At 42.3% G+C, this 14,193-nt stretch overlaps 1 protein-coding gene across 2 annotated transcripts in view; it reads left to right on the top strand.

Annotated features, from left to right (window-relative positions):
• Window positions 1-14,193, top strand: part of KIF26B (kinesin family member 26B) — a 707,075-nt gene that overhangs the window by 421,386 nt on the left and 271,496 nt on the right. For both annotated transcript variants that reach the window (XM_063917809.1, XM_063917810.1), the window contains one exon: window positions 5,786-5,969. In XM_063917809.1, coding sequence (XP_063773879.1) covers window positions 5,786-5,969 — 184 coding nt within the window. The remainder of the gene's footprint in view (window positions 1-5,785; window positions 5,970-14,193) is intronic.

Raw genomic sequence — 14,193 nt, 5'->3', positions numbered from 1 at the left:
TCCTGCATCACCGCAAAACAGGATGTCTAAATATGGGTACACACGGCTAGATATATCGCCTGTTAGATTGAATGGCCGCTATATCTTGAGTGCATCTGCAGGTGTGTACACCGGATATGTCTATGAGCGACGTCATTCACATACGGTATGTATGGGGTTGGCCATGCAGCACAGACGATACGAATGTATCTTGCAGATATACAGTATTGCCATGTCTGTATATGACAATACTCGCCAACAACTCGCCAACTGCCCATACACTGGCTGCAGGGATTTACATCACAACTGGGTGGGCAAATTCGAGGAGCCGGTTGGTGGTGTATGTGTTCTCACCAAATCAGTCACTATATCGGTTAATCTTCCTTTTGGCCTATCCCTTGGCATAGTATGAATCCAGACATAGCACTGTAATATATGAAAAAGACAATCACAAGAGAAGTGTTACCTCTGGCCACCACTTTTCCTCTTTGACACATCAGTAAATGCATAAGAATTATGAAAAAGTTTATTATTATTATTATTATTTATTATTTTATTTTATTATTATTTTGAATTTAAGGCTTATTCATGAACAACCCCCAAGAGTGTACGAAGGCGGCAACCTGAATGCAAGTACTGATAACGCCATCCTCTAATGATGTTATGTGTAAAGCCTGGGTGCACACTGGAGTTATATGTACCCGGACGACATCATGAGTGACAGGACTCTGCATCAGCAAATGCATACACACATGCTGATGCAGGGAGGCGACGGAGCAGAGGGGATGCCATGCTGCATTCACCTGTAAGGTGGTGTCGATGGCCCCGCACACTGCAAAAGGGCTTCAGCATGCAAACGTATCATAGATGCGTTCCATGCTGAATCTGGCACATTCAACATTAAATAAATTATGTGAAAATCAGCTGTAAAAGATTATTATTTTTTACTTCACAACACAATAATTTATTAAAGTTGTTTTAAACATATTACCTCTGTACTGGAGAATGAAGTTAAGCGGAATGTAGTGGGTGTGAAATTACTGTAGCCTTAACTTTTACAGCCCAGTACATACTCTAAGTAACTTTGATAATACATGCAGCAGGCAGCAACAATGGGCCTCATTTGTAGTGCACAGTGGGGCTAATTCCGATGTGGGTAGAGTGGCTATCGCTGCTGCTTCCTCTGTATGTAAATGCAGCAGGAGCATCTACTACAAGTAGACGTCTCCTGCTGCCGTAGTAATCCAAGCTACATCCTAGGCATCGGATCACCATTGCAGAAAATCTTCAACCAGGCCGTCGCCGTCCCCAAAATAGCACAAGGGTCACCTCTATTGAGTCCGGCTCTGGTTTCAAGAAATATAGAGGATGCCTATGTCTTTTTACCCTCATATTTTTGGAACCAGGAGGGGTCTAAGAGCCTGGTGCTGGTTGTTAAAATACAGGGAGACCTCAGTCATTTTTTCCCTTTTATTTTTTCAACCAGAACTGGCTCAAAGAGCCCGTGGAGAATGCCGGCAGCGGGGTGAGCACATGGAGGCCCCTGGCAGGCTGTGGGCACGGTGGCTCGCTGCGCTCGCCGCAGGTTCTATTCACACTCTGTGGGTGTTGTGGACACCCATAGAGTGTGAATATAACCTATGGCTCACCCCGCTCGCCACCGTGCCCGCAGGGTGTGCTCACCCCGCTGCCGGCATTCTGGCGGGCGGGATGCCGCTGTTGGGATATTGACAGCCGGCATCCTGTCCGATGGAATTTCATATCCTGTTGTGCAATACTGTTCACATCAGAATCAATTGAAGTCACTTATGTCATAATGCATATTTAGATTTGAGATATTGCTGCGCTAAATCTTCATTATAGAGGCTGGTCACCTTATTTGCAGCAGGTCGCCCAAACACACAACACTCGGTGCGCAGGTACCAACTACTTCTGCATGTCATAATACATACCTATACTTTGCTAGAGCTGAGGATTCTCAGATCCCCAAAAATTGTGTATTGGAAGCATCTGCCAGGAAACCCCCTTAATCCTAGATAATAGTTACTAAAGTGATGATTTTTAGAAGTAGAGCTGTTGTCCATTGCAACCAATCAGATTCTACTTATCATTTTTCTAGGACCTACTAAAAGATAATAGCTAGAATCTTATTGGTTGCTATGGGCAACATCTCCACTTCCAAAAACCCACACTTTAGTAAACATACCCGATTGATAACCTTATGCAGGTAGTGAGATGGAACTTCTTTTAGTTCATTGAAGGATTTATATTTATAGCTCATATTCAGGGTCCACCATTACCTAACGGATAGTCTGCCAGACTGGGGGGTACCATACATTTTTCATGTGACTCCTATTGCGTAAGTTAGTGATTCTGTTTTTATTTTTATTTTATTTCAATAAGAATAACTATTTGCATATATATTAATGTGTTTTCTTTTTGTAACTTTTGTTTAAGCATTGGAAGCAATTTGTTCTCCGTCATTAATCTAAAGGGGCCTACACATATGGCGATGTGCCGCTGAGGTGCCCGATGGGCGACCCGGCGCCAGGTGGGGAGTGACGGGGGGAGTGAAGTTTCTTCACACCCCTGTCACCCGGCTCCATAGCAGTGCATACTAATATGGATGTGTTTGTCCATATTGGCCTGCATGCATAAGCGACGGGGCACCAACGATGAACGAGCACGGGGCCGCGCATCATTGCTGCCTCCACACCGAATGATGTGAACAAGTTCTCGTTCATTAATGAACTAGAACGTTCATATCGTTCAGTGAAATCTGTCAGCGTGTAGGACCCATTAGTGTGATTGCTGAAAGCCTGTAGAAATTGTTAACATCTGTGCTACTTAGGTGTAACATTATCGTTTGAATAAACATAATTGTGGTACAGTAATCGTCAGGAGGGGCTTCAGATTCCCTTTTGTGGTGGCAGAGATGTTGTGCATTTACCGTGAGTTCTAACGTAACACGTAACCATGAGCATGACCTGCAGTTTCAGAGTAACATACTGTACAGTATCTGTGGACTAGCTGGATTTACGACATCATGTTTTTAGGTGTTTCACTAGTGTCACAGCACTTAATGAATACTTCAAGACTGTTGATTTGCAAACTAGCAGGAGATGATAAGCGCCAGAGAGCAGTAGCAACTGGAAGTTGAGAGCTGCTTATTGTCTACCCCTGCACTAAGCTGCAGAAAAATGAGTAACAATGTTTCAAGTCATCTTATTATTAACTAGAGCTGGGTACATGCTCACTTCTACCCATCTGTGTCAGCCCTGTCTGTCTGACAATCCCCTTCAGGGTTTAAGCTATCACGGGCAGGGCCCTCTTCCCTCCTTTAGACCATTTTGTAACCCATACTCCCTACAACAGCACTTAGGGTGTGTACACACGGTGAGATTTTTTCTTAAGATTTTGACTATATAGTCAAAATCGTAAGAAAAGTTAGTGCAGATCGCAAGGTGAAAGTCACCTTGCGATCCCGATGCGCGGTCCCGCCAGGTCGGCATCGCAAGAAAAGATAGACTGTGCAGGCAAGTCAATCCTTGCTAGATCGGTGTACTATCTAGTTCTTCTCACATGTCAATGACATCTCACATAAGCCAAAATCGTAAGCACACATAGTCCGTATCTCAAGAAAAGTTAGTCAAAATCTGTCCTATCTGGGCTCCGGGGAGTTCAAGGGAAATCGCAAGTGAAAATCGGCCATAGCAAGGATCTCACCGTGTGTACACACCCTTAGCCCCCGATTTCTGACACCCTGACAATTCACCGTCCTGTCCCCTGATGCAGCAATGTTTATATACCATGTACTTGTCCTACATTGTCTTCTATTGTAAGTCATTGTTTTCTTGCTCATTGTTTATGTGTTTTGTTAGGCGGTGCGGAACCCTTGTGGAGCCATATAAATAAAAGATAATAATAATACACACTTTACAATTTATTGTCCAATATGTCGTCCCAACTAGGATCAGCACAATATATTGAACACATCATATAGTGTTTACCCCCAATCCCTTGTTCGCGACTGTCGTCCATTGAATGTTACCATTGGATGCACTGCACGTCTAGTGGGATGATTCCATGTCCAATTTGGTGTAGTTACATGCTGCACCATCGTACAGCTAATTGTATAGTGTGTATGGCGGTGCGATGTATTGTTACATAACATTGCTGCATCCCTGTGTTGCACCTTCGGATGGTGTATACCCAGGTGTATATCCACTAGAGTTTATGGTTTAAAATCTCCAGAAAATAAGATAAATTCAGTTTACTGTTAGCACCGATTAAGCTCAGACTATTTTAGTTAAAAATGGGTGGGAAACGTGCGGCATCATAGATGTCACTTCACATTTTTCTTGTTCAGTGTTTTAAGTTTATATAACATGTTGCTAGCATACATATAATAGTAGAAGCTTGCACGTGCTGGATCAGAGATAATAGGCTAGATGTAATTGGGTGCAAATTTTTAGGTATCTAAAAAAAGCGCACCAAATCGCACGTTTGTAATTTGCGATTTTTTACAAAAAAACGCAGATATAATAGGGTGCTAATTTTAAGGTTAAAACGGAATTCGCATGCGATTATTTTGCGATTTTTAGTAAAGGAAACATGCAGATTTTAGGTCATGTTTTTATTACTTAGTCAGAAACTTGCGCAGATCAGTGAGATCCGTGCATGCTTCTGTATGGAACAGTAAAGAAAGTGTTAAAAAAAAAAAAACACGTACAGGTCCCCCCCGAAAGCATAACCAGCCTCGGGCTCTTTGAGCAGGTCCTGGTTACAAAAATACGGGGGAAAATTGACTGGGGTTCCCCGTATTTAAGCAACTAGCACCGGGCTCTTGGACCGGTCCTGGTTCCAAAAATGATGGGAAACTTGCAGTCTGCGGCTAACCGTGAGGTTAAGTGGGGTTACTCTTGTGGGTGACCACTTTTTGGTAAAGGTTTTGTGTGCAAGTGAAAAATCGCATCCTATTACATTTGCGATTTTCTTTGTTTTCAATGGGAAAACATCTGAATGCGATTTTTCGCTTGCGATTTTTGGTATACGTTCAAAAATTACATTTGCGATTTTTGGAAAACGTGCGAATTTGCGGTAAAAGTCGCATGTTTTCTGAAATCGCACCCTATTACATTTGACCTATAATGTTTAAATACCATAGAAAAGGTTAAAGCTGTCAAAAAAGGACAAAAAGCCTTTTGGGTTTTAGAATATAGAATATGACTTTCTATGTTTCTGCATTGTCTATGCAATAGTAAGAAAATGTCAGCTGTAAATGCTTTAGTTCAGAAAAAGTACAAAGCCTGCTACAGTAATTTGCAAATGAATTCTTTTTTATGACTAAATCTTCCGCTTTTACTAAAATAAATGTTTTATGTTGTCACAAAGCCGTGAGTTACAGTTACACTGTGATTATCTAAGAGATCATGTGTACTGACATGTATAGAGGAATAGTTGGGAACTGTTGTGTGTCAGGTCAGTTAGGAGCTGATTGGCTGGTACTTTCTCACTCTCCATTTTATCACTTTCCAAGCAATGATGCATCTGGCCCACAGAGCCTAATTCAAGGTTGATTACAACACAACATTTTCCTCTAATGGCCAAAACCATGTGCACTGCAGGTGGGGCAGATGTAACATGTGCAGAGATAATTCGATTTTAGGACTATGTTTCCTGCTAGCAAGCACTAATTATCACTGCCTTTAAATTCCTTCCTTGCTGACACATTGAAGTTTACTAAGTAAATGTTGTACCTCACTTCATAGGTTCGATTTGTAACTACTCATATTAATTCTTCCAGGGCTGCAGAGAAATTAAATCTGTCTTCCAAAAAGAAGAAGCAGAGGACAGCTCCTTCACTGGTGTCAGAGCCCCCACTTTTCTCCACAAGCTTCTGCGGAATTCTACAGACTTGTCCTCCGCCTGCACCGCCATGTTTATTAAGGGCTGTCAATAAAGTGAAAGATACTCCTGGACTAGGAAAAGTAAGTGCATTGTGGCCATGATAAGAACAACCTTACATTTATAAGCGTTTGTGTAAAGCTGAGCAAAAGTGTGGCAACATTATGAGCAAACAGAATTCTGCAATGGAACAAGCTGTTTCGCTGTTTCACTTGAGGTGCGAACTTTCAGCTATGCAATCTTCCAGTTCCCCTTTCAATTTGCCTTTCCACAATATTTGAAAATTTACATTTACATTTCAGAACAGACATGGAGGGGTGATACTCAATTCATTCTGCTTTATTGTGTGTTTAGGATATAGAATAGAACCTTAAACCTTGAAATCTCATGGCCAAATCCAGGCAATGTTTTTACTTATATCTATCATAGGCATTCGCATAGGGAGGGGGGGCCTTGTATGGACAGGCAATCCCTAATGTTGGGCACCCCCAGCACTAGCCTACATGTGCATGCAAGCTCAGCGTGAAGCATGGAAACAGCTATGGGTCTAGTGGGTCAGGGATAGGTTGGGGATGTGTGAGCAGAAATAGGGCGCAGAGCACCTAAGGCTCAGGATTATGCAGAGTGGACAGTCTGTTCCGGCCAGGTGGTCCCGCCATTATGCATTGTTCACATCATGCATCACAGTGAGTGATGACATACAGTTGAGACCAGCAGGGAAAGTGCGCAGACAGGCAGTGGGTGGACAATGTGAGGGAGAATGGGGAAGATGCTCCTCCCCCTAATGATCTCACAATAGTGCAGTACTTTTTCCACCAACCTCCTCCTTTTCTAAGACGCATCTCTGGGTTGTGCTATACACGTTCTCAGGTGGTGCTAGACACGCCCTTCTGGCAGTGCATACCCTATGATCTCTACATTTGTCTACATGCCTGTGAAGATAAGCTGAATCTTGCTTCTTTGATTATAATGTTTACAAAAGTGATATTATCCTATGTAAGTCATACATTTTAAGCTCAGTACACTGACTATGTGAGATATACAGTATTCTGGAAAGTTAAATCCCTATTGTATGGAGAGGTGAAAAAAATAAAAAAGATATACAGTATAGTCATGTATTTATTTATTAATATATTGGGATGCAAAAAAACTTTGGTTTTCGCACTTTTTCTCAATGTTTTGCTGATATTTTTTACAGGCTATCCAATTAGATTGCACATACAAAAAATAAATTTTCTCCCGTAAACAGTCACACAGGTTCAGTGAAACTGCAGCCCCATTTTCGCATGAAAACAAGCAGGGCCGGTGCTAGGGTGTTCGGCGCCCCCCTGCAAACTCTAAATTTGCGCCCTCCCATATTCCTTTGGCGCGCGCCGGGAAAAGGGGTGTGGTCTCACAAGTAAGGGGCATGGCCACACAGTAGTACCCCCATTTAAAATTACGCCACAATGTAGCACAATCTTATTAATCTTATACGTAATGCCCCACCCGTATTAGTAGCGTCCTTATACGTAATGCCCCACCCGTAGTAGTAGCATCCTTATATGTAATGCACCCCAGTAGTAGTAGCATCCTTATACATAATGCACCCCCAGTAGTAGTATCATCCTTATACATAATGCACCCACAGTAGTAGTAGCATCCTTATACGTAGTGCACCCCCAGTAGTAGACGTCTCCTTATACGTAATACCCCCCAGTAGTAGTAGCGTCCTTATATGTAATGCCCTCCCGGTAATAGTAGCGTCCTTGTACATAATGCCCCCCCAGTAGTAGTAGCGTTCTTATACGTAGTGCCCCCCAGTAGTAGTATCGTCCTTATATGTAATGCCCCCAGCCCCAGTAGTAGTTGCGTTCTTACACGTAATGCCCCCCCAGTAGTAGCGTTGTTACACGTAATGCCCCCCTGTAGTAATAGCGTCCTTATACGTAATGCCCCCCCCAGTAGTGGCGTCCATAGAGCGCGCGCACAGACATACCTCACACATACACACACACACACACACACACACACACAATTCACACATATATACACACACATACACACCCACCATACACACACACACACACACAATTCACACATATATACACACACATACACACCCACCATACACACACACACACACACACACACACACACACACACACACACAATTCACACATATATACACACACATACACACCCACCATACACACACACACACACACACACACACTTCTCTCTCACCCTCTACTTACCGAATCCAGTCTCCCCCTGTACAGCAGCCAGGTCCGTGTAGCTCCGCCCCCTTATGGACCATTTAGCCACGCCCCTACCGTCCCATTTAGCTCCGCCCCCTTTTGTCCCGTACTCGGCGCTCTCACACAGATGAGATGAGGTGAGGGGAGGGAGGAGGCGTATCATGCTGCAGGTGCCCGCTGCCAGTGCCTGTCACACAGTGACAGACACAGCAGTGGCAGCAGCAGCAGCAGGGGGGGACAGGACGGCGCAGCAGGGAAGGGATGCAGAGTAGGGGAAGCGCCTATCCGTCCCAGCGCCTCCCTGCACTGCATCCCTTCGCTGAGCGGGTAGCGCCGGGCCTGAAAACAAGGCTACTTTCAAGGATTTGGTTTCGCCTGCCTGAGGCAGATTAAACAAAATCCCAGATAAACCATGTCTCGCGCCATATTTTCGGAGCTAATTGGATAGCCCCCGTAATTTATCACGGCTAATTGGATACCACCTATTGTATTTATTATATTGCCTGCTGCTCAATGTAATCTGTTATGACTTCATCTATATAAAGCATATGCAGATCTATAAGCATGGCATTGGCTCTCTTCAGCTATTCTGCTTCTATGGCTATCACAGAGACACAAATAAAGCCAATGGGAGAATAAATTAATCATGAGCTAGATCCATTCAAACTCTACCTTAATCCAACCATTTGCGGGTATTATCACCTATGCCTTGATCCATTAGACTGTGCTGCACCCTTATAAGAATAGAGTCTGCTGGGACTAAAAGTAGGGAGTAGGCATTAGCAAGGGGATACTTTTAACAGAAAAAAATACATTAAATTAATTAATAAAATAGAGACACAGGAATTGACTACTAAAAATATATTAAGTACTAACACTGCCTCCTGGTGTGCTTTATCTATTAAGCTGTAGAAATATTCATGATCTGAAAATTAGATATTTTCTGGCATTCAGATTTCTGCCACCTGTACTAACTTAGGGGGTCATTCCGAGTTGATCGCACGCTAGCAACTTTTTCCTGTGCTGCGATCAGATAGTCGCCGCCTATGTAGGAGTGTATTTTCGCTTTGCAAGTGTGCGAACGCTTTTGCAGCCGACAACACAAAAAACTTTGTTGCAGTTTCTGCGATCACTTCATCTTGTTCAGGACCGGAATTGACGTCAGACACCCGCCCTGCAAACGCTTGTACACGCCTGCATTTTTCCAAATACTCCCAGAAAACAGTCAGTTGACACCCACAAACGCCCTCTTTCTATCAATCACCTTGCGATCGGCTGTGCGAATGGATTCTACGTTAAATCCATCGCCCAGCACCGATCCTCTTTGTACCCATACGACGCGCCTGCGCATTGCGATGCATACACATGCGCAGTTTTGCCGAGATTTAACCTGATTGCAACGCTGCAAAAAGTTGCTAGCGAGCGATCAACTCGGAATTACCCCCTAAGGTGGCCAGTTAGGTTAGTGGTGTGGAACCTCTGTGCATTGAGATTGATATCCTTACTTCCATGTATTGTTAGGATTTACATTTTACCCTTTACTGTAAACTGAGTAAACTGTTTTAAAAAGATGTAAATGAACAATACTATGGATTTGGAGTAAGGTATAGCAGCAACTAGTATTTACATTTACAGGGCTTCCCTTACAGCTCTTTGCAGGCGTCTCTAGAAGTGAGAGGATTAGCACATGTTGTGTACAGGATCAAGCTAAATCTTATGATATGGTTTTACAGTCCTGACAGCTCCCACTTACCATGTCAGTTGCAGTCCAGTCTGTTTTATTAGCTGGTATGATAAGGGAAAAAGAAAACTGTCTGATATCCCAAAATAGCATGGGATTACAACTACAATAAGATTTATATGAGTAGTCTCAAAAATGAGAGCACTTCTACGCATTCGCAGTAAATGACTTTGTGTAACGATTCGTTAATTCTACTATGGGAAATCATTTTCAAATGTTTCCTATATTGCGCTCAGGGCTATGCCGAGAGTGTGACTGTTTGGCATTCTCAGTGGGACAGATTTTGTTACACAAGTTTTATTTTATCTGCTCCCACATTGAAATCCATGTATACAGTCTTGATCTGGAGTTATCCATTTATTTATTTATATTGAATATTTTTATCTATTGACAATATCACCCCACGCTCTAGAGTAGTTTAGTATAATATAAGGCAGGGGCGTAACCAGAACTTTGTGGGCCCCATAGCACCATATTGAAAGGGCCCCTGTCCCAGTGCTTCTTGAGGGACACCTCTCTGCAGCAGTTGTTTATTTAAATTAATGGTATCCTAGTTTATTTTATAAACCATTGTAGATCCCTAGTTCACGTTATGTCACACTGTAGGGCCGCCAGTACACATTATGCCACACGTATCTACAATTCATATTATGACATACTGTATCCCCAGTTCATATTATCCCACATCAGTGCCCCCTGTATTTACTATGCCACATTAGATTGCCTTCCAGTTCATATTATGCCATGTTCCAGTGCCCCAGTTCATATTATGCCACATTAGAATTCTTATTATATAACATTTAGTGTCCTCCACATTACAGTGAATAGATCAGATTATGACACATTAGAGTGGTCTCCAGGTCAAATAATGCTACATTACAGACTCCCCTAACATCCACTACACACATCTTTCTCTGAAAATGAAATGTTACTCAATTCAGGCTGTATAGTGGATCAGACCCAATTGTTTAGTAGGCAAATCTGGGAATTTGGTATGCAACTTTATAACCTGGATCCAGGCCTCCCTAAGCCTCTGGGCCCCATGGCAATGGCACCCCTGTACCCACTATAGTTACATCCAAGATGCATGGTACTGCTCACACTAACCTAATAACTGTGGCTTATCCCTTCCCATGAACACTGTATAGCTATGGGGGGTATCCAATTACCTGCGATCAATGGCCGCGGGTAATTGTATCGCCAGGGGCAATCCAATTATCCCCAATGCCGCGCACTCCTCTCCTTGATGCTGGTGCTTCTTGGGGATTATGCTCCAGGTGCCTCTGCAATAAGTGTCCCACGCGATTGCGGGTCCAATTTCAGCTAATCAAAATAGCCTCTAATTGGATACTGCGATAATGACCATCGGTCATTAATTGCGATATCCAGCCATTTTGAAATGGCATCAGGGCTAATTGGATACCCGCCCGTGTGTCCCGTTTGTATACTGTAATGATAATAGCTTTTGATGAAATTCCCATGCTCCAGTTTCTAGAGGCTTTCTTGCCAGTGCTACTGCCTCCTCTAATGTAATGTGCTCACTGTGATTACGCTCTGGAGGAGGCTAATATTTGCAACTTCATGTCTTGCAATAGTACCATTAAGTAACTTTCAAAACATTATGGTTTATTTATTGTATTGTAGACCCAATTGGCTTTTCTGTAGCATTTTAAGTCTTTTTTTATGAATTTAAAGATGTTACATTTTATTAAAATTGTCTGATTTCATGGATCAATGGCCCTCATTCCGAGTTGATCGCTCGCAAGGCGATTTTAGCAGAGTTACACACGCTAAGCCGCCGCCTACTGGGAGTGAATCTTAGCTTCTTAAAATTGCGAACGATGTATTCGCAATATTGCGATTACTAACTACTTAGCAGTTTCAGAGTAGCTTCAGACTTACTCTGCCTGTGCGATCAGTTCAGTGCTTGTCGTTCCTGTTTTGACGTCACAAACACACCCAGCGTTCGCCCAGACACTCCCCCGTTTCCCCGGCCACTCCTGCGTTTTTTCCGGAAACGGTAGCGTTTTTTCCCGCACGCCCATAAAACGGCCTGTTTCCGCCCAGTAACACCCATTTCCTGTCAATCACATTACGATCGCCGGAGCGATGAAAAAGCCGTGAGTAAAAATACTATCTCCATTGTAAAATTACTTGGCGCAGTCGCAGTGCGAATATTGCGCATGCGTACTAAGCGGAATTTCACTGCGATGCGATGAAAAATACCGAGCGATCAACTCGGAATGAGGGCCAATATGTTTTGTACTCGTTTCCCTTTTTTATGTTGTATACAAAAGACAAAAAAACACTTAAAACGTAACAAAATTTGAAAGACTGATTGCTGATTGATAACTGTATTAAGCTCTTATAATATAATAACAGTTTTGTTTAACTTGCAAGTGTAAAATATTGTGCTGCTTAGAAATTCCATCATAAATCATGTTGTGCCTGTAGCATCAGAGAGGTAACATGACTGAGTTCTGGGTGATTTAATATAATTGTTAAAATATGGCGCAACGTCTGTGCTTTGACAGTATTTTTTTTTTCCAGCAAACACCTGGAATAATAATCAGTAGAGTATTCAGCTTGGTTATTTATGTTTTTTCACTATGAGCCAGCAAACGTTAACGCCCAGTTAAGTGAATGTTAACCTTGGCACGCAATTATCAGTGACTTGTTTGAAATAATACTAACAAATAAAGATATAACATATGGATAAGGTTACATAAAATATTATAGTCCGTTTTCGTAGAAGATAATTTCTTCAGGTAAATGTCAGTTTAATGATCTACCAAGGCTAGCCAAGATTTTTGGCTACCATTACAGTAGAGACTTTTTGGTCTATAATTAAATATCACACTGGGCTAACATAGTAAAAAAAAAAAAAAACAGTTTAATCTGATCATTAGGCAAATGCAGACAGATTTACTTCACATGTGTGAAAGCCAGTAAATTATCTGGTTGGCTATAGCTACAAACTGTAGACTAGATGGGCCAAGTGGTTCTTATCGGCCCTCAAATTCTATGTTTCTGTGTCTATTAAAGTTTATATACGCACACACACATATATAATAGAGAAGGAGAGAGAGAGGTGATGGATAGATATGGGACCAATCGGTAGGTAAGTAGAATTTTTAGAGAGGATTTTCCCCAGACCTCCCATTTTCACAGGTGCTGCACGTGTGTGTGTGTGTGTGTGTGTGTGTGTGTGTGTGTGTGTGTGTGTGTGTGTGTGTAGGGGGGGTTTGGCTTGCCTACCTTTAAAAGACCACACAATTTTTTAGTAGAGTAGGCTAGTATGATCTTAAGCACTGCAGCTAGTATTTTATGATTATCTTTTATTTATGTGGCACCACAAGGGATCCGCAGTGCCCATTACAGAGTACATAACAAATGAGAGAAACAAGAAAACAGCATCAAAGGGAGTATGGAGCATAAGATAGTGTAAGTAAGAGAAAGAAAGGCACATGAGGAGAGAAGGCCCTGCTCTTGCGAGTTTACAGTCTAAAAGATGATGGGCTAACAGACCGGGGTGACACAGAAGGGGTAGACAGTGAGTGTAGACAAGAGGTTAGGAGGAGAGTTGGCTGGGTTTGGTGAAGAAGTGGGTCTTGGGAACCCATTTGAAGGAGGTAGAGTTGGATGGGGAGAGGTAGAATATTCCAGTGATAGTGAGCAGATACAGTTACCATACAGCACGGAGATTAAGTACTGCAGTCAGTATGCAGATATATTTATCATACAGCAAGTAGATCTTGTTGGATACACTGTGTTATCAATGCCACTGACTGAATTTAAAGTAAATTGCTGTTGTTTTATGTTATCATGGTTACCCAGTGCAATGGCATAGCCAGAACTTTATGGACCCCATTGCAACATTTTGAAGGGGCCCCGTCCCAATGTTTCTATAGAAATACCTCTTTCCAGCAGTTGTTAATTTTATGTCCCATAATATTGCCCTAGTTAATTTTCTTTAACCATATTAGTGCACAGTTATTATTATTATTATTAACAGTTTCTTATACAGCGCAGCAAATTCCGTTGCGCTTTACAATTTGAAATAACAATAACAAAATGGGTGATAACAAACAGTCATAGAGGTAGGAAGGCTCTGCTCGCAAGCTTACAATCTATAGGGAAATAGGCATCTGTACATAAGGAAAGGTGCTATCTATTGCATAGAATGAGAAGACATGTGAGGATATGTATGGACTGTACAGAGTGGATGCAATTTGATAGGAAGGTTTATGAAAGTTATGTGGGCGGTTCTGGAATGTGATATGCTTGCCTGAAGAGGTGAGTTTTCAGGGAACGCTTGAAGGTTTG

The sequence above is a fragment of the Pseudophryne corroboree genome, chromosome 4, assembly GCF_028390025.1.
Source record: "Pseudophryne corroboree isolate aPseCor3 chromosome 4, aPseCor3.hap2, whole genome shotgun sequence".
Taxonomy (NCBI): domain Eukaryota; kingdom Metazoa; phylum Chordata; class Amphibia; order Anura; family Myobatrachidae; genus Pseudophryne; species Pseudophryne corroboree.
Note: the sequence above shows the minus strand (reverse complement) of the source record. Positions and strands in the feature narration are given on the sequence as shown.